At 37.4% G+C, this 22,879-nt stretch overlaps 1 protein-coding gene across 2 annotated transcripts in view; it reads left to right on the top strand.

The window, feature by feature from the left end:
- The window catches only part of NR3C2 (nuclear receptor subfamily 3 group C member 2), a 343,432-nt gene that overhangs the window by 230,084 nt on the left and 90,469 nt on the right, over window positions 1–22,879 (top strand). For both annotated transcript variants that reach the window (XM_077770731.1, XM_077770725.1), the window contains exon 4: window positions 11,635–11,751. In XM_077770731.1, coding sequence (XP_077626857.1) covers window positions 11,635–11,751 — 117 coding nt within the window. The remainder of the gene's footprint in view (window positions 1–11,634; window positions 11,752–22,879) is intronic.

The raw sequence follows: 22,879 nt of genomic DNA, 5'->3' as shown, positions 1-22,879 counted from the left end.
TGGGGGAATATAGGAGGCATATTATGTTTGGTTTGAGAACATGGAGGATTTGCAGTGTCAGAGACATTCCGGTGGGGACGCCTACTCAGTTAGGTGGATGCATGGGTCTGAAACTTGGAAGAGAGGGCCCAGGAGCCTCATAGAGTTGACAGCTCCCTGGACATCCTCTGGTCATCAGAATGTATAAATATAGCTTGTTCCTTCTCTGGTCCCCTGTCTTCCTGGGCTTCACCTGACCAGACCAGTGGCCTCCCACATATATAACTGTGTCTGTAGTTCCCTGCCCCCATCCTCTGACTGGGATGCTTGTATGCCTGTCCCCTCTGTGTTTCAAATCCACGGCATTCTTCCAGGCTTACCTCTGTTGCTTGCTTTCTGCATAAAGCCTTCCTCATCCCTCTCTTCCCAGTATAATCACTTCTTTCTTTAAAGTCTTACCACATTTGGGGCGCCTGGGTGGCTCAGTCGGTTAAGCATCCGACTTCAGCTCAGGTCATGATCTAACGGTTTGTGGGTTTGAGCCCCGCGTCGGGCTCTGTACTGACAGCTCAGAGCCTGGAGCCTGTTTCAGATTCTGTGTCTCCCTCTCTCTCTGACCCTCCCCTGTTCATGCTCTCATGCTCTCTCTCGCGCTCTCTCTCTCTCTCTCTCTCAGAAATAAATAAAACATTGGGGAAAAAAATGTAAAGTCCTACCACATCAGGGGCACCTGGGTGGGTCAGTTGGTTAAGCGTCTGACTCTTGGTTTCAGCTCAGGTCATGCTCTCATTGTTTCCTGAGTTCAAGTCTTGCATCAGGCTCTGTGCTGACCGTGCAGAGCCTGCTTGGATTCTCTCTCTCCTCTCTTTGCCCTTCCCACACTCATGCAGCCTCTGTCTCTCTCAAACTAATAAATAAACTTAAAAAAAAAGTCACACCACATCAGTCCCACATGATTTATCTTATTTAAGTTTCCCCAGCCTCATCCACCTCCTAAAAAGTTCAAGGAGGGAGTAGACTATGTTTTGCCTTTAATATGTGTGCCTACTTAACTTTTAAGAGTTTTTGATATTGAGTAATACTGGAAAACAGATAAAAGCAGGTGAGGAGCAAACAGGCAAGGAGGTTGTAACTTTCCAGAGTCTTCTACCACTCTTAAGGTTTTGGGCCGCAGCCTAGAATCCTTAGCTGAGTTGCAGATAGACTAGAATCCCAGCATTTTGTCCTGTGTTTACCCTAAGGATATCTATCGCTCACCATTCTCACATCTCTGCCAGAGAAAGTGAATACTTGAAGATGAGATCAGAGCTGAATGGTGTTTGTCTTGTCTCAAGTGGTGTCTTTCCATCTACAGGTCTTTGTTACTCAGTTGTGATATTCTCTTCCCACAGGAAGTTCTTTGCTGACAAATTTAAGAGTTGGCTATGTTTCTTCTTTGGGTTTTACAAATACTATTGGTACTACTTTTTTAGACCACGCTAACCAAAAAAATGATGGGTAACATCACTATCACCATTTTTAAAAAATTTTTGCCTTGTGCCTGGCTTTGCGCTTCTTGTTTTATATATATTAATTGAATCCATCTGACAACCTACAAAGCAGGCATTACTGTGTCCTCGTCATAGATCAGGAAACCAAGGCTCAGAACAGGTTAAGCAAAGTGGCCAAGAATCTCACAGTTCCCTATTGACTGAGGGAGGGTTGGAAGCCAGGTGTGTCTGGTTACAAAGCTGTGCCCTTCCCACTATTCTCCTCCCCACCACCTTCCATGTTTCCACTCTTTCCCTTCTAGCATTATTGATGCTTTAAGGCAAGACCCATATGTCACCCAATCTGTATTTTCTCATTTGGGACCAGCCCAAGTACAACAAAAACTTGGTTCTTGATTTCAAATAATTGAAAATTTTACAAGACAATTTGTTTGAGTTCAGTAACTTTTAAAATAATGGCATTAAGTTTTAGGTACTTACTGAATTATTCTACAGTTAAAAGCAATACCATAGTTGAAAATGACAGGAAAAAATTGACACTTTTGATTTTTTAGTTTTTGAACTCAACTTTGTTTCTTAAAGTCCATGGGCATTTCCCTTTGATTTTTGTATTTCTGGTTTCTCTATCAACCTATGAGTTTATGTTACATATATACTAACTCAACTTCCTGGTACCCTCTTCAGATTTACTGTAACCTTGGCAGCTTTCTGTTTGCTAGAATGACTGCCTTTTCTCCAAAAAACTGACACTTCCTCAGGCAGGAGGTACATTGAACTAGTACACACAGATGGATGAGTGAGTAAAGTTCCCTGAGCCCTACTGAACAGATTTTCATTCTTAAAACAAGACACTTTTAGAAGCAAATGGCTCTATAACGGCTACAGTTAAAGGCAACCTAAGGAACTTCAGTGGAGTATGACGTGGGTCACATGGGGGGAATTACTTAGGACCTAGGACACCAAGAAGTCACACTCATCCCCGGCAGGATTGTGACCCTGGTTTAAGTTGTGCCTTTCACAGAACTCTTTGCTGCTTCCTTGCAAATCTTCAGAGCTCTTTTTCTCAATGGTGTGTGTGTGTGTGTGTGTGTGTGTGTGTGTGTGTGAGAGAGAGAGAGAGAGAGAGAGAGAGAGGGAAAGGCATGATGCTGGAGATAAGGTGGAAAAGATTTCTATGCATGGGTCTTTTGTAAGCCAATTACCTAGGAGCCAGTAAGCCTTCTGTGAACATTCATTACTGTGGGTTTGTCTATATATACAACACACTATATGAATGTGTACGTTCTGTACATTGTACGTGATTTAATTTATCAGTATGATTACATTTGTTGATTGATTCTTTTATTCAGTAGCAACGATGGGCCAGGCAGTATGCTGTTTGTGCTGTATCTCTACTTTCTCCATTAGCTGGTAGACTAATTCTTCACAGAGCCTAATAGAGTGTCATAGATGGATGGTGAGCAATTTTGTACAAAAGTTTTATTTTAAAGAACTATTTTTCTGAATCTTCAAATCATATCCCGTATACTGTAAGCTTCTATTTCCCTCTGTGTTGTGGAAAAGTATGTTATTTTCTTCAGAGTATTCATTACAGAACTTGCTACCAACTAGCCAGATGGAACGTTCTCTAAATTTTATGAGGAAAAATAATCTATTTGAAAACTGTGGGACATTAGCATTTCCCATATAAGTTTTTAATTTTTTTTCCTTTTTTTCAGTACAAATTCTTGAGTACATGTGCATATGAGTGTACTATCATTGATAAAATAGGTTGTGGGTGTTTGGACTTGGAGATGGTCACTGAAATACATTCTTTATTAAAATAGTCCATAGATCCTTATTTTCTTATAAAAGGAAAGAAATGTATTACACACCAATATTTTCTCATTAACATTTTTGAAAAGTTCAACTGTTTATGGAAAGGGCCCTCAACATCATCTATTGAAGTTAATTTGTCCCTCCTCCCCTCCAAAAAAAAAAAAAAAAAAAACCAAAAACCCAGTAATATAAATCTAACACTTCAGAGAACTAATATAGAGGCTGAATGTTATGTTCATATTTCCCCTTCATTGAGGTAGTCTTCATTGAGGTTCCCCATCTGTTTCCAACTCCTTGCCTTCTGGGCATAAGAAGGTAGGATTCCAATTTGTGCCTTCTTTGTGGTTGAGTGGGATCATTGGACTAGATCTGAGCAGTGAATTGTGAGTGGCCCTTTCTGGGTTGGAACATTAGATTTCCTAAGTCAGAGTCTACATCCTCTATGCCATGAGACTCACCATATTCACTGTGATAGCTCCTCCATCATCCTGGGGCCCAAGGTGAGAAGACATAGAACTGAATTCACAGTCTCTCTGCTGTTGACTAATTCATTAATCTTTACAAAGAACCACCTTTTGGTTTTGTTGATTTTTTTTCTGTTGCTTGTTCTTGCCAATGACTTCTACATTATATTGCATTTCTTCTATTTTGCTTTGGGTTTAGTTTTTATTTTAGCATCTGAAGGTAGAATCATAGATCATCAATTTTAAATATTTTTTTCTAATATAAGTATATAGAGCTAAAAATTCTTTTGTAAGTACTATAGCTATATCCAACAAATTTTGATATGTTGAATTTTCGTTATCATTCAGTTTGAAATACTCAGTAATTTCCATTTTGATTTCTTTTTTTATCCCATAAATTATTTAGATGGGTGTTGCTTAACTTTCACATATGTGGGGCTTTTAAAAGATATTTTCGTACTGATTTCTAATTTAGTTCCTTTGTGGTCAGAAAACATACTAGAATGCTTTTAGTCCTTTTAGAAGCTGACACTGTCTCATAACTCAGGATATGCTCAATCTCACCAAATGTTCCATGAGCACTTAAAAAGAGCATGTGTACTCTGTAATTGTTTGACTAAATGTTAATTAGGTCAGGTGTTTGATAATATTGTTCAAATCTTCTTTATCTTTACTGTTTCTCTAGATAGTCGTTTTGAGAAATTGTTACTGAGAGATGCGTTCTTAAATCTCCAACTGTGATTTTGGATTTACCTTTTTTCCTTTTAGTTATGTCAATTTTTTCTTGATGTATTTTGAAATGCTGCTTTTAGATGCATTTTATATTTAGGATTGTTATCCGTCCATTTAATCATCATGGAATGACTTTGTTTCTTTGGTGATACTCTTTGTCTTGAAGTCTACTTTGTGTGATTTTAATATAGCTGCATCAGCTTTCTTATGTTACATTATACATCGCATCTTTTAACCTTCAACCTGCCTGTGCCTATATACCGAAAATTCATAACACATGTTTCAGTTTTAGTCTACCATCTTTGACTTCTAATCAAAGTGTTTAGACCATTTACATTTAATGTAATTATTTGCTATATTAGATTTATATCTGTTGATGTTTGTTTCCCTTTTGTTCCCTCTGTTATTTATTCCCTTGTTTTTCCTTTTCTTTACTTTTTGGGTTAAATATATTTTAGAATGCCATTTTATATCTCTGCCATCTTTGGAGCCATACTTAGTGTTGTTATTCTAGTGGCTGCTTCATGGCAGTCTTGCAGACATTTATATGCATTAGAGTCACTTGAAGAGTTATTATAAAAGACAGATTTCTAGGTCCTACCCCAGAGTTTCTGAGTTAGTAAGTCTGAAGTGGGGCCTGTGAATTTAAATTTAAATTTCTGATAAGTTCTTATGTGATGTTGATGTTGCTTATCCAAGAATTATAGGATGTACTCTTAACTTATTGTTGTCTACCTTAAATCAATTTCAAGTATACCATTTTAAGTATAATGTAAGAAACTTAACAGCAGTAGAATTTCATTTATATACCTCCTTCTTTGTGCTATGTTCTCAGATATTGCACTCATACATATTTTATAATCCCATAATACATTTTTATTATTTTTTTCTTTAAACAATCATTTGATTTTTAAAGAATTTTTAGGAAGAAAATTTCTTTTACATTTTACCATCCATCATTTCCAGTTCTTGCCTTTCTTTTCAGTGCCTCCCAGTTTCTATCTGGTATCATTTTCTTTCAGCGAAAAGAACTTTCTTTTTCATATCTTATAATGTAATTCTCTGCAACAGATTCCCTTAGCTTTAGTTTATCCAAAAATGTCTGTATTTCACCTTCATTTTGAGAAATGTTTCCACTGGTTATTCTGAGTTAATGGTCTTTAAAGATAAGTTGTCTTCTCTCCCCAATTGCTTTGATATGAAATCAGATATTACTCTTTTCCTTGTTTCTTTTTATGTAATGTAATTTGTTTTTGGCTCTGGCTGCTTACAATTATTTTTATATTTGTTTTCCAGCAACCTAACTATATTGTGCTATAGTGCTTTTCTTTGTATTTATGTTTTTCTTAAGTTTATTTTTTTAATTTTTTTATTGATTTCTGAGAGAGAAAGAGCGTGAGCAGAGGAGGGTAAGAGAGAGAGAAAGACACAGAATCTGAAGCAGGCTTCAGGCTCTGAGCTGTCAGCGCAGAGCCTGACGACTCGAACCCATGAACCGAGAGACCATGACCTGAGCTGAAGTAGGATGCCCAACCGACTGAGCCACCCAGGCCCCCCTGTATTTATGTTTTAAAGGGGGCATTTGCTGAGCTTTCTAGATTTGTAAAGTTTCATACAGTCTTCTGACCCATTTTCTCTCTCCTTCTGGGACTCCAACTGCACACATATTAAATTGCTTAATGCTGTCCTACAAGCTGTTGGTCCCTTGTTTATTTATATTTTAATCTTTTCTCTGTATGCTTTAGTTGGGATGATTTATATTTCTTTAATTTCAATAACCTATTTTTGCTTAGTGCTTTATATATTATTCTAACCAATAAATATTTTAGATACTATATTTTTAAGTTATTGGATATCCATTTGTTTTGTTTGTTTTATAGTTTCCTAACCTCTTCTGATAATCCACAGTTCTTTAACACCTATTAATCATATTTTCTTATACAGTCTAACATATCAATTTTTAAATCCTTATTTGTTAAATCCAACCTCTGGGTCTGTTTCTACTGCCTAATTTTTCTATTGACTTTAGTTCATGTTTTTCTGTTTTTAATTATTTCTTATAATTGTATTATTGATTTTCTGGAAAATCCAGATTCTGTTATATTTCTCTGAAGAGTATTGAGTTTTGTTCTAGAGGCAATTAAATGACAGATTACCTTGAACTTGTAGAGCCTTTGCTTTAAACTTTTTTAAGCTAGGGCACCTGAGTGGCTCAGTTATTTGAGCATCTGACTTTGACTCAAGTCACAATCTCATGGTTCATGAGTTTGAGCCCATCATGAGGCTTTCTGCTGTCAGCACAAAGCCTACTTTGGATCATCTGTCCTGCTCTCTCTCTCTGCCCCTCCCCTCCTGGTTCTCTCTCTCTCTGTCTCTCTATCTCTCTTTCTCTCTCTCTCAAATAAGCTTTAAAAAAAACTTTTTAAGGTAGTCTATTTTGGTTGTGCCTTTAACTATAGGGTAAATGCTCAACCCTGGAGTTGGAGTATTTCCTCCTAAGGCAGGGGCCTTCTAGTATTTCAGTGGAAAGCCTGAGGTATTTAGTGAGTTCTGATACAGTGGGATTCAGACTTTTTGTGGTGGGCAGCAGCCAAAATAATCTGTTCAGCTCTTTCAACTTTAAATTCTTTCACCCTTGGACTCTTTGGAGTTTCATGTTCAGTTTAGGGATCAGCCAAAAATCTGGAGAGTTAATATGTACATTTTATCTCCTCCACTCCCCACCCCCCATGATAACTCATCTTTCCAGAATAACTTTATTCAACTTCTAGCTGCTCTAGCAGTCCCCAAGTTTGTTCTCTGCCTTCTCAAGCCATTAAAACTCAGGATTTTGCTTAGTTTCTATCTACCCTGCACTGGGTAGAACATAAGGCTCTCAAGGAAAGAATGACTCAAAGGTGAATCATGTCTATGGTCATTCTCTTTTTTTCAAAAGTCCGTTTTCTTCCAGTATCTGCTTGCTTTTGGTTGCTCCCAGTGCCTTTAAATCTTTCTTTCTCTCCTTCCATGGACAGTTTGTAAGTGTTATTTATAGGAGGTTCATCTGATTCAAGCTCTTATGCCACTACCAGCACTGGAATTTTTCCCATAATGGACATGTAATTTCAATGAGAAATCTCTGTTTCCTTTACCACCAAGACTTTTTCTTAACCACAGGATTATTCCTGTTGCTCTCTAGTCTGACAAAGATACAGCTACTAATTTGCTTGAAGGCCACCTCTGAGAACTTTCAAGTGGACTGTTAATAGTGTCGCCTGCTTCTGTTCTGTCTGCCTACTTCTTTCACCTTCAGATTAATGTTTCTAAAACACAGCTCTGGACTTGACATATTGTAAGCAAGATTCTTCAAAGACACTCAAGAACCTGAATAAAGTTTGAGTTCCTTAGTTTATCATCTAAAGCCTCCACTCTCTGGTCCCTAGAACTTTGGTTGTCTACCCTGTCGTAGCATCATAGTAGAAAATCATTTCCCTGAAAAAGCCCGGGATGTGACCTACTGAGGATTAGCAATCTTAACAGTAGGAGAACACAGTGTTTAAATAGGGCATGATTAAAAGTTTTGTAAGTCTTCTAGTTGCATTCTCTTGTTTTCATTGTGGGTTTTGTTCTTGTTGTTGCTGTTACTTTTTGCTTTAATATAGATTCAGGGATGGGACACACATTACATATTTGTATAGGTACAATTTAAATCTAATGTTTGTACAACTAAAAATAGAAATGACAGGGAATTACCCGAAAATCCTTAAGACATTCCTGCAGCAGTCCCTTACATCGCTCCCATCCTATTTTTGGAAGATGAATTGTTGGCAGTGACTACACTGGTTGGTAGAAACCAAATACACAATTTCAAATACTACTTCAGGAAGGAAATTATCCTGCAGCTATTAACGTAACATGGATTTTAAGGTGTGTTCACCTTTTTTGAATCCCTGCCCCTTCCCCCTGCATGCATTCTTTCTCTCTTTCTCTCTCTCTCTCCCTCTTTCTCTCAAAATGAATAAACTTAAAAAAAAAAAAAAAAAAAGAAATATCCACCTTTTGGAAGTTTCTGTCTTTGAACACCCAAAGAAGAAAGTCTTCTAGTGTGTACATAAGGCAGTGATCATTTCTTAGCGTTTTCATATGCCTACAGTCTCAGAGACTTCGTCACATTTTGTTGCACATTCACAGAAACAGAAAGAACCTCAGATTACCTCAACCCCGTATGCAAATGTTTGGCAGCCTTGCACACATAGTAGGTTTCCAATGAATACTTACTGAATTAAAACCAACTAAAGGGCACCTGGATGGCTCAGTCATTTAAGTAGCTGACTTTGGCTCAGGTCATGATCTCACAGTTCATGAGTTCAAGCCCTTCATTGGACTCTGTGCTGACAGCTCGGAGCCTGCTTCAGATCTTCTGTCTCCCACTAATTCTTGTTTTCTCTCTCTCATTCTCTCTCTCTCTCTCTCTCTCAGAAATAAATAAATAAACCTTGAAAAAAACAATTAAAAGTACATTTAGTTTTCTCTTTGGACTTTAAAGTTTGTTCAATTCAATAGGAGTTATAGATAAAATACATGGTTTTGTGTTCAAGTCCACACCATGCAAAAGGCAACACAACTACATGGTGCTGGTTTCCAGTGGAAATAATGGCTGATAAAGTAGAATATTACTCATTCAAATAATATTACTTTACTTGTTGGTTCCAAAGAGCACTTTTAGCATCCTGTTGGACCGCTAGTAAATTATATCACAACTTGATGTTTAAAAAAAGCTTCTGGCCTTAAGGCACACTGATACTGTCAGCTTTCGGAACTCTTCCAATTCCACCATTTGGGGAAGCCACTTTACCAGTGCTAGCATGAATTTTGTCTTTTGAATGAATAGCAATAATAATAATTGCCTTCTATATCATAGGGTTGTTGTAAGGCCTAAATAAGATAGTGCTATAATAGGGCCTAAATTTTTATTTTATAAGTGGTAACCAGTTACCTAAGATACTGTACGGCATCACAAAATGTTTTATGAATCAGTTATGGTCTTTACCAATGGGTATTGATTGCCTTTGTGTAATTATCTATACCTACTTATATTCACTAAGAGTCTCCATTTTTAAAAAAAGTCATTAGATTATTATAATGGTAGATTTCATTTCTTCACTTTGATAGATTTCTCTATTCTAGGACTATTTATTGTTATTATTACTAAGATTTACCATAATGTTACCGAGAATGTGCTCTAAATTATTTTAATTAGGCAACACACATTATTTTTATTGAGTATTTACGGTAATTAACTAAGTCTCAGCCAAGGGAGCGTTAAGAGTCCCAATATAAAGGGAGTGCTTTAGAGCCTGTTCACTGCTTTACAGTAATCAATGAAACTCCTTCTTTCCTTTATCTGCATGTTTTCAGTGACCCATGACTTAGTCCTTGGACCTCTTCACTTTTCATCTGTGCTCACTGTATGATCTCATCCAGTCTCATGGCTTAAAATAATGACCACAAGCTGACTATATCTCCAGCCCAGACTTCTCCCTGACACCAGACTTGTGTATCTAACTGCCAACTTGACATGTCGACTTAGATACCTCTCAGGCATCTCAAACATAACATGTCCAGAACTGAACTGGGGTGTTTTCCCATAAACCACATGCTCTTAAATGGCAGTTTCATTTTTCCTAAGGGTTCAGCCGAAGAATCTTAATGCCTCTAACTCCCGTTTCTTTCTGGTCTATCAGAGGATGCTAACAGTTCTGCCTTTAAGATGCGTCTGAACTCTAACCACTTCTCACTGCCATCATTGCTGCTGTCACACTGACCAGACCCACTATCATCTCTCCCCTGGATTGTAGTGATAGCCTCCAACTCTGGTCTCTCTGCATCTCCCTGTGCATCTGTTGAATCAGTTGTCAACATAGCAGCCAGAGTGATCCTGCTAAATGTAAATCACATCAAGTCATTTCTCTGCTCGAAGGCTTATGTTACACTCAGAGTAAAAAAGTCCAAGTCCTAAATATGATCTTTACAGGGCTAAATAAGCCCTGTATTATGTGATTCCCATTAGCTCTTTTTCCTTATCTCTTACTTTATGCCCATTCTTTCTGCTCAGCCTTCCACACTTGGCTGTACCTTAAACTTGCCAAGTATCCACCCCAACCCTACCCCTCCCTCATTTGCTTTTCCCTCTGCCTAGTGTATTTTCTCCCCAAGATGTCCACACAGTGCCTTGATTCCCTTCAGATTTTTATTTAAAGTGTCATTGAGTGAGGTCTTCCCTACTCTTTTTAAAATATCAATATCCTCCCACATCCTCCCACATCTCCACCATGTTATATGCCCATTCTTTTCATTTCCCTCCTAGCATTTAACTCTCCACCATTTGTATATTTTACATAAATACTTTGTTGACTGTCTTCTCTCAATTGAATGAAAGCTAATGATAGCANAGGCTCAAACTCACGAACTGTGAGATCATGACCTGAGCCGAAGTCAGACGCTTAACTGACTAAGCCATCCAGGCACCCCCGATCCTCAGTGTTTCTAATAGTGCCTGGCAAAACTCGTGGATATTTAGTAAATTTTTGGAATAAATAAATGAGTAATAGAGCTAGGCTACAATTTTACATTTTGCCAGCAGATACCTCTAAGCATATTCCCACATCTGAATGTTTAAAGTTACAGTTTGGTCCACAGTATGAAATAAACATTTACGGTTGTATAATTCGAAAGTCTTCGCACTGAAATCACATGTGTAAATGGTGGGCAGGCATAGCGGCTTAAACATCTGCCTTCAAATAATTCACTTTGTTGCTGCTCGGATGTCTGAATGAAAATTGCAGCATTGCCTGTGAGGGCTTGTGCAGCTATCAAAAATTTCAGAGTAAGGGAACATGGCTCTACATATATGAGGGTCAGTTAGAAATAAATGTAGTATTAATCTTATCTGTAATATAAAGGCTGTTATGTTAAAGTGACTGTGTTATGTCTATGTTATGTTAAAGTGACTATTCCTATCCTATATTATCTGCAAATCATATTTCTCATCTATTTTTTTGAAGAAATTTCAAGGCAGGAAAGATGAAGTTTCATATTCTGATTATACATATTAGTACTTTATATTAGTGCAGTAGTCTTTTTTTTTCAACAATTTTTTTATTATTATTCAGGGCAACACAACTATTTATGTGCTGGAAGAAATGACTGTATCATTGATAAGATTCGACGAAAGAATTGTCCTGCCTGCAGACTTCAGAAATGTCTTCAAGCTGGAATGAATTTAGGAGGTAAGTCTTGTGCTTTTAGTTCAATAAAAATTGTTAAGATGGAAGCTCTGTGTACTCCCAAAATTTAAGATGAAGTTAACATGGAGCAAAGATTTCTAAAAATCTCATAAGTTCTATACTCAGGCTAAAACATTTTAGTATTTCTTTCATAGCAGGAGTTAAAAAGAAGTATGTTACGTGGCTGTAGTCCTAGTGAAGTTTTCAACCCTGAGTTTGCTAAGGTTTCAAAAACTGGGAACATAACCAAAACCAACATAAAAATGAATGGCTTTTTATATAAAACCATAACTAACAGTTTTTGCTACAATGTTTAGAAATAAGCCCTGTATATGATAACATTAATCAGATATGAATACGTACCTAACTCTAAGAATAAATGTAATAAAGGAAGACCTAAATAAATAAGTAAATAAATAAATAACTTTAAAATATTGGGAACCTGCCAAAAGCGGGGTAGGATGAGTGGTGGGGGTGGTAAAAGACTTGAAACAAACACAGAAGTATACAATGTCCATGGATGGGAAGATTCAACATGCTAAAGGTATCAGTTTTCCCTGAATTAATTTATACATGCAACACAATCCTAACTAAATTACCCCTTGGTGATTCTCAGTTCTTAAAGAACAGGCAACAAAATTCTGGAAAAGATAAATAATAAGGGCAACTAACTCTATCAAATAATATAACAGTGATATAACAATAGTCATTAAAATGGTCTGTTGACTGATTGTAAGATCAACAGAAAGTCAAGAAATAAAATAACATGAGGATTTTGTATGTAATAAAATTGGCATTCCAGATCAATGCTAAAAGGATAAATTATTCAACAGAAATTATTGTGACAACTGGAAAGTAATCTGGGAAATAAGAAAATTGAATCCAAATTCATAATATCCACCCAAATAAATTGTAGTCTTTCAAAGTTTTAAACTTGGAAACATAACCACAGATGTGCTAAAAGAAAACATGGATATTTTTTTAATACTCTCCAAGTGGAGAAGATGTTTCTAAGTATAAAACCAGAAGCTATGAAAGAAAAGAATTGAGGAAATCAACACTATTTTCAAATCAAATATTACTGCAATGTCAAATAATAAATAATAAACTGGGGAAAAGTACTTGAAACTTACAAAGGGTTTATTTCTTGCATGAAAAGCCCCTATAATTTCATAAGAAAAAGAAGCTTTCTATAAAAATGAGATTGAACAGAACAGGAATATGAACATAACAGTTATAGATCAAAGAAATACAAATGGTACTTGAAACACATGAAAATATTCTTAGTCTAATCATAGTAACAAATGCAAATTTTAAATATGAGATATATATATTTTTTACAAATGTCAAAAATAAAACATTTTTATGATATACTGTTTAATGATATAGAAATAAAGTAAAATTCAATGGTGATCTTATGCATTTGAGGAGGAAGTATAAGGTGATATAGCCCCTAGGGAGAACAATTTAGCTATTTCAGTAAAATGGTAAAGGGCACATACCCTTTGACTCAGTAATTCCACTTTTAGGAATTTATCCTAAGTATACTTTTACAATGTAAGAAATGGTAAATTCATAATACAGTCATTATAATATTGTTGACCATCAGAAATACACTAAGTACTCATGTGTTCAAGATTGATTAAATAAATTACAGATACTCTTCAGACATTAATAAGAATAAAGGAAGCTCTGTATGGATTGATCTCCAAAATATTGTTTAGTGAAAAACATCAAGTTGCATAATTATATGTTTTGTCTACTACAACTGGTATATCCATTTTAGAAAAAGAATATATATTGTATTGAGCATTTCTGGAATAGTATGCAAGAAACAAGAAACTGGTCATGCTCGTTGTCTCAGTAGAAAGGATTGGAAAGCTGGGAGACAAGGATAGGAAGAAAAAATATTGTCAGTGTATTCTCTTTCAGGCCTTTGAGTTTTATATTCTGTTTAATGTGTTGTGTACACATGTTACCTACTTAAAAGAAATAAAGTAATTTGAAAAAGAAATAAAATGAGACTTCATCCTTCTCTGCTTTGCTAAATGAACCAATGGGCTGCTAGGCGGGACTGAGGTGTAAATGGCAGCATGGAGAGCAGAGGGACTTTTAGGAATCAGAGTAGTATGGTCTATGGCCAGCTGAGACTGCTCATGTCAGAGCATGGCCCATTTGACACAATAGCTCGGCCAGAGAGGTTCTCGCTGGGTAAGAGGATGGGCTCTGGAGCCAGACTGCCTGGGTGGGAACCCTCATTCTGCCACTTGCTGACCTTGTAACCTCAAGCAGGCTGCCACCTTTCTGTGCCCGTGTTTCCTTGCAGTGATCAGCATATCTGCCTCATAGGCTGTGATGAGGATGAAATGAGTCAGAGAAAAGAGAGCACTCAGTGCATGTGCAGTGGTGTGTGGGTGGCTCATAGTGATTTCCATAGTGCTTTCACACATGATCTGAAAGATATTATTGCCCCGTGTTTTGGTGATGTCGCCTCAGGTGCCCAGAGAGGCTAAGTGACTTGTCCAGAGATGCCACAACCAGTGAAATGATGAAGCTAGGTCTTATATCTCTAGTCTCTTGGTCTGGTGTTTCTAGTAACCACACGGTTCCCTTGTTTTGTTCTCTGAATCATTGCAAATGTGGCACAAAAGATCACCTTCTTAAGCATGTGAGAATCAGGAGAAATTAATCATTTAAAATCTAGATGGCACAAGGGTGCAGCCATTGGCTATAAAATAAACTTAATAAACTCTAGGTCAGTTCTGTAAAATCCAACATCTGAATCTAAATGTACATACCACAACTGAAGTATCTTTTAAAGTATCTAAATTTTCTATAACTTACAAATATTTACAAATATTGTAAAACTTTACTACATAGATATTACTATAAATATTATATAACTACACTCTATAAAATATAAGTACTACTGGTTACTATAAAATAACAAAATAGCCATATGTATAATTCCCTACCTCATAGTATTTTGTTAAGAACTAACAGAGAATTAAAAAAAAGTTAACTGAGCCCATTTATAACCTGTAAAGCAGAGTTTTCCACCTCTGCAGTGTTGACATTTTGGGCCAAGTTGTTCTTCATAGTGAGGAACCATTCTCTGCATTGGTGTATCGGCATCCCTGGTCTCTACCTACCAAATGCTGATAGCAGTCCCTTCTCCCCAGGTGGTGATAACCAAAAATGTTTCCAGACTTTGCTAAGTGTACCCTGGGTGGCATTGAGACCCACTGGTTTAGCTATAATGATTAATAATTGTAAGCACTATTCACTTGTAGATATTTTTGTCTATTTTGTTTATTGCGTTTTCCCCAGTGACTGGAACAGTGTCTGGCACAAAGTAGGTGTTCTGTAGCCATTTATTGAATGAATTGAATGAATGATTAACTGGCATTTTGTAGGCTTCTGTGTTCTCAGCATTTTGCTAAGCCTTTATATGTGTCATCCTTTTTAAACCTCCTGTAACATATGCGATACATACTTTTAATCTGTCCATTTTGGAAGTGACTTCATGGAGGTACAGAGAGATTAAAGAAGTGGCCTAAGGCCACAGGGCCAGGGAATGGCAGAGCCAGAACTCAAAGCTCTGTCCCTGGCACCAAAGCCTATACCCAGTGTCACTTTGCTGTATGGAATAGGTTCACTGTTTGTAGACTGGCATCTTTATTTATTTATTTTTGAGAGAGCAAGAGTGTGAGGGACAGGAGGGGGCCAGAGAGTGAGGGAGACACAGAATCTGAAATAGGCTCCATGCTCTGAGTTTCTGCACAGAGCCCGACACAGGGCTTGAACCCACAAACTGTGAGATCATAACCCGAGCTGAAGCAGAGGCTTAACTGACTGAGCCATCCAGGCGCCCCTCTAAGATTGGCATTTTTAAAATAGCCCCGATTATCTCTTAATGGCAGTGGCGGCACCCTGCTTTTTTTATTTGTGTCTGTAATGATCTGTAAGTGAGGTTTGGCACAGTACCCGATATATAATTCACATAGTTTGTTGTTGGTTTCTGTGTAGGAGGCATAGGTTTTGTGGGTTTTGCTAAAACATTTTACTAGAAAGAAAGCATATTTTGAATCTCTAGGTCATTGAAAGTAGTGAGTCAAAAATGGGCAGAGTAGAAATTAATATTTATGAAAATACTCTTTCTTTAGGCTCAAGTTATAATTTAACCATTTCTAGCTCGTAGATTAAATCCTTAACTTTTATTAATTGTCCAGTTGCAGCAGCATACATTGTAATCTTTCTTTTTCTTTTACAATTATTTTGAAGCCTTGCTTTTAGTTTCAATTTGGGCAATAAGAAATGCAAGCGATTTTATCATATTCAAAAAAGAGAACATGACGTTTAACTTTTTAATGCGAGGCAGTTTTATAAATTAAAAATGTGAATTAAATGGAAACCTTTTATACATGTTCCAGTCTCACCCATTGTCCTAATGAAGTGGGGCTGCCCAGTTTCTTTTGATCCACCCTTCTTCCCCGCTACTTCTCCTTGGGGATAAGACAGCTGCCAACCCAGCGTAATATTTGGACGGCATTTTCTGCTGGGGAGTGATCATGACTCTGGGACCAAAATTAGCCTTCCCGTTCTGAAGACTTCAGGAATCCAAAGTACTTGACAACAGGTTTTGTTCCCTAGTTCATCACCCGGTTAGCATATGATCCTGTGTCGTCACACTAGCCTCTACCTTAGAAAGTGGGAGGAAGGAAGAGCAAGTCGATTTTTATTTCTCGGAAATTAAAGCCGAAAAATGTGCCTCTTCCCTTTTCTGTAGATCCACTCCCTCCTTCCTACCACAAGTACTATTCCTTTTCTTTAAAATCCTGCTGCGCTTTAGGCTGCATGCAAAGGAAAATATAGCAGAAGATGTGAGAATGTCAACAGAGAAATTGAAAGGAAAATAACAGCTTTTCTGGCCCCAAGCTGGGCCTGCCACGCTTGCTATAGCCCCTATCAGTAGATCTAAAAAAGTCTTGGTTCCATATGCATGAGAATTTACTGCTTTGCATAGCTTTCTCCAAAGAATTAATCACTTTTATATGCCAGGGTTCTGAAAAGGATGATCTATACATGTCTTTTAGATATTCTCCTAAAATATATAAAACAGCATTAAATCCAAGTGGCCCTCAGACCAAGAATGAGTTTTGGGGGACATTTCACTTGACTGCACTCTGGCCATATCCCATAGAGAGATCTTCAAGATTTTTCTATTCCAGTTCTCCTGTGTACAGAAGAGGAACTTGGAATCCAAGATCCTATCATTAGAGACTTAAAAAATGCAACCTAAGAATTCTAATTCCATTGTCTTTCGTCTTTTCTAGAGCACACCCCTCTCTTATTTCATTTCTCATTAAATAGGCTAAGTCCGCTTTTACATTCCTTTAATGAAGACTCTTAAATATTAAAATCTTGCTTCCTGTAGCTTTAGAAATGTAGACTTTACAAACCACAGAGTATTCCTAATTTGGGTTCCAGTTTACTTCAAGTGCCTATCTGCAGCTTTCCTTAATGCCAGCAATCACTTTCACTCGGTTTAGCAGGAGCCTTCCTTTAAAGGCTGGCCATATCAGCCAGGTCTCCCTCTTCCTCCTGGAATGGAACATGGATGTCAGATACAGGAGGCAGTAGCAACAGTAGACATCATAGTTGCTTTCTGGAGACAGAGAGAAGGCACCTCAGTGAAAAAGGAAGGGAAGCATAATGCTAATGCTAACAGCGTTCAAAGATACACTCTTGTATATTACTGATGAGGATTGAACCAAAGAGAGGAAAATCTGTAAATTAAAATTCATCCACATAATGCAATATTAATCAGCCAATAAAATTATGGTGATGAAAATTCATGGCAACATAGAAACTTCCTAAAAAAAGTAATAATGAAAAACTAGCGTGAAAAGTTATTAAAATTATTTAGGTTACTTATTCTATTATAGCTATATAGGAAAAGGCATGGAGGAGACAAGAGACTGAGAAAGAAGTGTTCAAGTACCAAAAGGGGTTGTGTCAGTGAAGTATGGTTGGTTATAGATAAGGTTTTTCTTCTCTTGTTTCTAGGGTTTTTTTTAATAAATAATATGATTGTGTTTTATCATAAGACTTAAAATAGAGCTCACAATTTTGAACTCAAAACAAGGGAAATATAAGAATAATACTGCTACTGAGCGGAAGAAGTAAAGAATTCTACAGATAACCAAAGGAGTTTTCCCTGAACAGGAAGGAGGGAAAGGAGGAGGGAGGCTAGGGACATCAGTAAATCAGTCTCGTGTTGTGAAATGCTGTAAGACTGAAATGGAGAAGTGGGTGAAAAACGAAAGACCCAGAGACCAGAGAATGACAGAATCATAACTGATTCTCCAAGAAGAGGGATCTTTTCTACTTGAGGAAAATTGGTTTTACCTGCCAGCAACCTGTGGTCACCTACAAAACTCACACGTGGTGTGGGTCTGGTGAGGGAAATTACAGGATCATCGCCAGTGAAGAGTAGGTTTAATATCTGAAATCCAATAAGAAAAACAATTTTTATATCTTTAAGGGTCTCCTGAGGCAGGATATGCAGTAGTCTGTAGAAGTTTAGAAAGCCCAAGTGTACTGAGTTTTATGAAGAAATACCATTCCTTGGATTTTTTTTTTCTTTCCAATTCCTCTTGCTTGGAGACAATAAGAATTTCAGTGGGACTTTTGAACAGTAAAGTGCAGAGGGAATTAACACGTTTTTATAAGTCAGTGAAAGTAGGTTTTTTGAGTCTTTGTGTATAAGTTATGCCATATTAATTGTCTTAGTGATATGACTTGAATTAAACAACTGGTATTTTTATCTTACGAAATTTGATTGAGGAAAGTTCAGGATTGGTCCCAAAGCAGACAGAATTTCAGATTTACTATTTTTCTTCATTTCCAAGGCATTTTTTTTCTTCCAAAGTTTAGCTATTATAATTTGCAATCAGTATATGCATTGAATTTTTATTAGTATTTTTTAAACTCTTAATTATATTGATGTCTTATTGGGTGACAAATGACATCTTCGAATGGAAGCAATAGAAACATTTAATTCAAAGGTTCATCCCTCCCAAGACTATACTTATTTGTAGGCACATATTCATGTCTGGGTGGGCTTACTCAGGTAGGCTATTTTTTTCCTGGATCTTTTAAAATACATAACCCAGAGATGTTTAAAAATTCTGCTTGGTATACAAAGGCCCCTTGTTGCTTCCATGTGTCCTTTAACTTTTTCATTTGCACTCTGTCCTGGTAGGTTGGCATCCCTTCTACTTAATGGGTAGGAGAGCTTGGGCTTTCTGATTTTGGGGCCCATAGCTTGTCACCCACCCTGGTGATCTCTACAGACCTGGCATGAGAGCCAGCCTCTCTCCTTTTGGGCACCACCTCGGATGTACAGTCCTCTTTTGGCTGGACTCCAGCAGCCTTCCAATTCCACACACTCAGTGCTGTTTTCTGTAATACCTGATTGTTTCCTAACTCTTTGGTAAACTATGCGGAGCTTTTGTTTTTGCTTTGTTTGTGGCACTTCATATTGTTGCACTTTTGAAGAGTTAGTTCAGATGACAGACGTTTTATTAAAATTTTTTATGTTTATTTTTGAGAGAGACAGAGTGTGAGCAGGGGAGGGGCAGAGAGAGAGGGAGACACAGAATCTGAAACAGGCTCCAGGCTCTGAGCTGTCAGCACAGGGTCTGACGCAGGGCTTGAACTCACGGACCATGAGTTCATGACCTGAGCCAAAGCTGGACACTTAACCAACTGAGCCACACAGGCATCCCAGATGATAGACTTTTATTATAAGAATATTGGTAATTTCACAACTAGCCTTTGGGGAATACTGGGATGTTTGGGACACATCAGGTTTTCGATTTCTAGGGCTCTCTTAGATTTTTCCCCCTCTTTTTTATGGCTTCTTTTCAAGCAGGAAGCTCTCTCCTCCCTCTGTTGGCATTTTTGCTTACTCATTATTTTCACTATACTTGTCTCTAGGCACTCCATTCTGTACCCCTCCGCTTCATTGTCATCTGAGTGTCCTGGAGTCAAATTTCCCAAGAGAGGGTCAGGGCTAATTGGTTGGTCACCTATCATAGTGGAGTTTCTGATTGGGTGGAATCCTCCAGAGGAGGCCTGTGCCTCTCTTGCCCCTACCTTACCCAGGCTGTGTGGTGGGTTATAGATCCCTGTACTGCAAAGCTTGATGATCTTTGACAAGAAACATTTTGATCCCATTTTTCAGAAAGGAGCTCTAAGTATAGATAGCAATCAGAGTGTAGTAGACTCCATGTAAACTCAGAAGTTACAATTATCTGTTAATTGCAGAGAATCCCTTAAATCATAGTAATTTTTTCAACACTCTGACTTTTATTCACGTTATAAGTTATCCATATATTTCAAAGTAAAACGTTTGTTTTTAGCAAGCAAATTGGCAAAGGAAAACAATAACTCTTCATGATCTTAGAAAAGAACTACTAAGGCATTATTTTGGAGTTCAGGGCTTTTTGATAATAGCTATTCAGAAAAAGCACACAAACGAAAACACACACACACAACATAAATAAAGCAAATCTTAATTTAAAAAAAAATCACCCATGAATGTGTATGGTAGACATTTTCTTGTAAAACATCTCTATACTCAGCTTGTTCTCTGTCCCTACATGCCATGCTCTAGACATGAGCTCTAGGGCCATGGAAGGGTAGGGAATGAGGACCAAGGAAATATTAGGGAAGAAGGTGAAACCACTTAAAATCAGGCATCGTAGGTTTACCATGCCAAGTCAACTTAGAAAGGGTGCTCATTCTAGCTAAAGTCCCTATCTGTTTTCTACGATTCGTTGTACTGTCTACCTCAAATTCTGATTTCCCACAGTGACAGTTATTGAATCCATTCACTTTTAATTAACAGGTGTGTCCACTAAGGGATATAACTTAATCTTTTTTCATTTGAAAACCTAGAGACTAATGATCATCTGCTTGTTGGTTTTCTAAATAAATACATTCTTCTCCCCATCTTCACAGTAGAATGTTGTGATTGTGGAGATGGGGAGAGGAAGCTATTTACGTTACAGTAAAGTCCTCTGTTCTTACCTCTAGGACATACAGAAAACCATCCAGCTAACTTGACAACAGCCCTTCAGCCTTCAGTAGTAAATATGTATGATATTTAATATCATTAGTATCTGTTAAGATGAGGATTTTTCTGGCACAGGTACCTTCCCTTTTAAAGGCTAACCCAATTCTAACAGATTTTTTAAAAATATTTTTATTGATTTGTCAAATTATACATACTTGCTACAGCGATTAATAAAGAAACATAATAGTTCTCTGCAATATATTGAGGGAATAAAGATGGAAGAAGAGTCAAGACATTTGCCGAACACTTTATTTACTGCTGAAAAACTAATGATTTACATTTTGGCAGGGAGCCTCTTAAAAGCTGACCTAGCAGAGCTAATAAAAATGGCTTCTTCAGAATGTGCTGCTTCATTATTTTGAAAAGAAGATCTATCAACAACAATATAAAGACAGTTGCTGACTTAGGTCGTAGAAGTCAGAAGCTCCAAAATGTAATTGTGCTCTATTTCTCCTTCAGTGTTTGTATAGTATTTGTTTTGAGAGGATGATAATATGAAATAGGTTTAAATAGTGATGAAGAGAAGTAGCTGCTCTGTTACTAGATAATTATTTTTTGATATTAAGATTAATTTGTATAGGAGGGGATCATACTATTGCAAAATGGCATCTCTGATGAACCCATTCATTGATTGGTTCAGCAAATATCCGTCGCATGCCTCTGAAATTCCAGATGTCCTATGTGATTTGCCGGTGTAGGAATGAGAAGATGTCCCTGGCCTTGCTTTCAAAGACCTGATCTTCAAGAATGAAGACATTTATTTTGGACCTGATAAGCATTAAAAAGTGCAGCAGGGTACTTAAAAACACACTTAGTGTTGACCGTGGCCCAAATTCCTAGAGTTCTTTCTCTTTGCTGTAGAGTGGTATCCACAGCTTCTTGACTTGTATTGATCAAAGTGGTAGCACCTCAGAATGACTTCCCATGACTCTGTCCCTTGATATTTGGTTGGTTCATTGTGACCTGGTTGCTTCCCATGTGCATTGATCCCACCAAATGGCCCTGTGGCATCTGTTAATGCTTGCATGGGACACTGTCTGTCCACAGCTCCTTCCCAGCTGTGCATTGCCTCAGTTCCAACTACAGCATCTGTCAGGAAACAGAATTCTTCACTTCCTGTTGCTTCCTGAACTCAAACTGTGAACCTAAGCTATTCATATTCTTACCAAAAAATTGAACTTTACTGTGAAGATTTCTAGCCACATTAGAGGTTTCTAAGTCACTTCCAGTCTGAGGACAACTGAGGCAGATCTGGTTGGCCTCCTCGGAACATATGGTATGTCTCTGCCTCTTGTTGCTTCTGTGACAGATGCTAGAAACATCTGTGAAGAAAAGCTGGAACTTCAGGAGCCACTTTCTAGCAGCTCTTTCTCAGCTCCCTTCATTTCTTGAACCACTGTAGTGTGTTACTGTTGCCCTCAGAAACTTCAGAACTCACCTGCGGCAATAGCCTGAGAAGCCAGGGGACAAATTTTTGTGAATGATATTTTTAATGTTTTCATTCTTGAAGACTTCTTCCCACACGAACCTTTCTTAATCTAGAAAGAGTCAAACCAAGCCATTCCTAATTCTAAAATTAGTTCACCAGGGAAAACTCAGTTTCATCTTCCATTTGGCATTTCATGATGATGCCTTAGAAACATTTGCATATGTTAAGTAGTTCATTTTTTTAATTTTCTAGCAGAAACTTAAAGCCTACAGAATAAAACCACTTTTCATTTTGTATATACTCCTATTTTTCGATAAATTGAGTCAGGTTAGAAATGTTAAGTCAAATTCAGAAGATAACACAGAAGAACAGGAAGCCCAAGAGGACTGTGTAGTTAAAGGATCAGTCATCCTTGGTTCTCATTGTGTATCACATTCATCCATCAGGCCTTTGTGTTAAACCCACTCATGCGTGGCCTACTCCCAGAGACCCTCATGCAGTAAATCTGAGGAAGCATGGGCACCTTTACTTTTAAAATAGTATGCACTGTACATCAG

The sequence above is a fragment of the Crocuta crocuta genome, unplaced genomic scaffold, assembly GCF_008692635.1.
Source record: "Crocuta crocuta isolate KB4526 unplaced genomic scaffold, BGI_CrCroc_1.0 scaffold345, whole genome shotgun sequence".
Classification (NCBI taxonomy): domain Eukaryota; kingdom Metazoa; phylum Chordata; class Mammalia; order Carnivora; family Hyaenidae; genus Crocuta; species Crocuta crocuta.
This window is presented reverse-complemented; position numbering and strand designations above follow the sequence as displayed.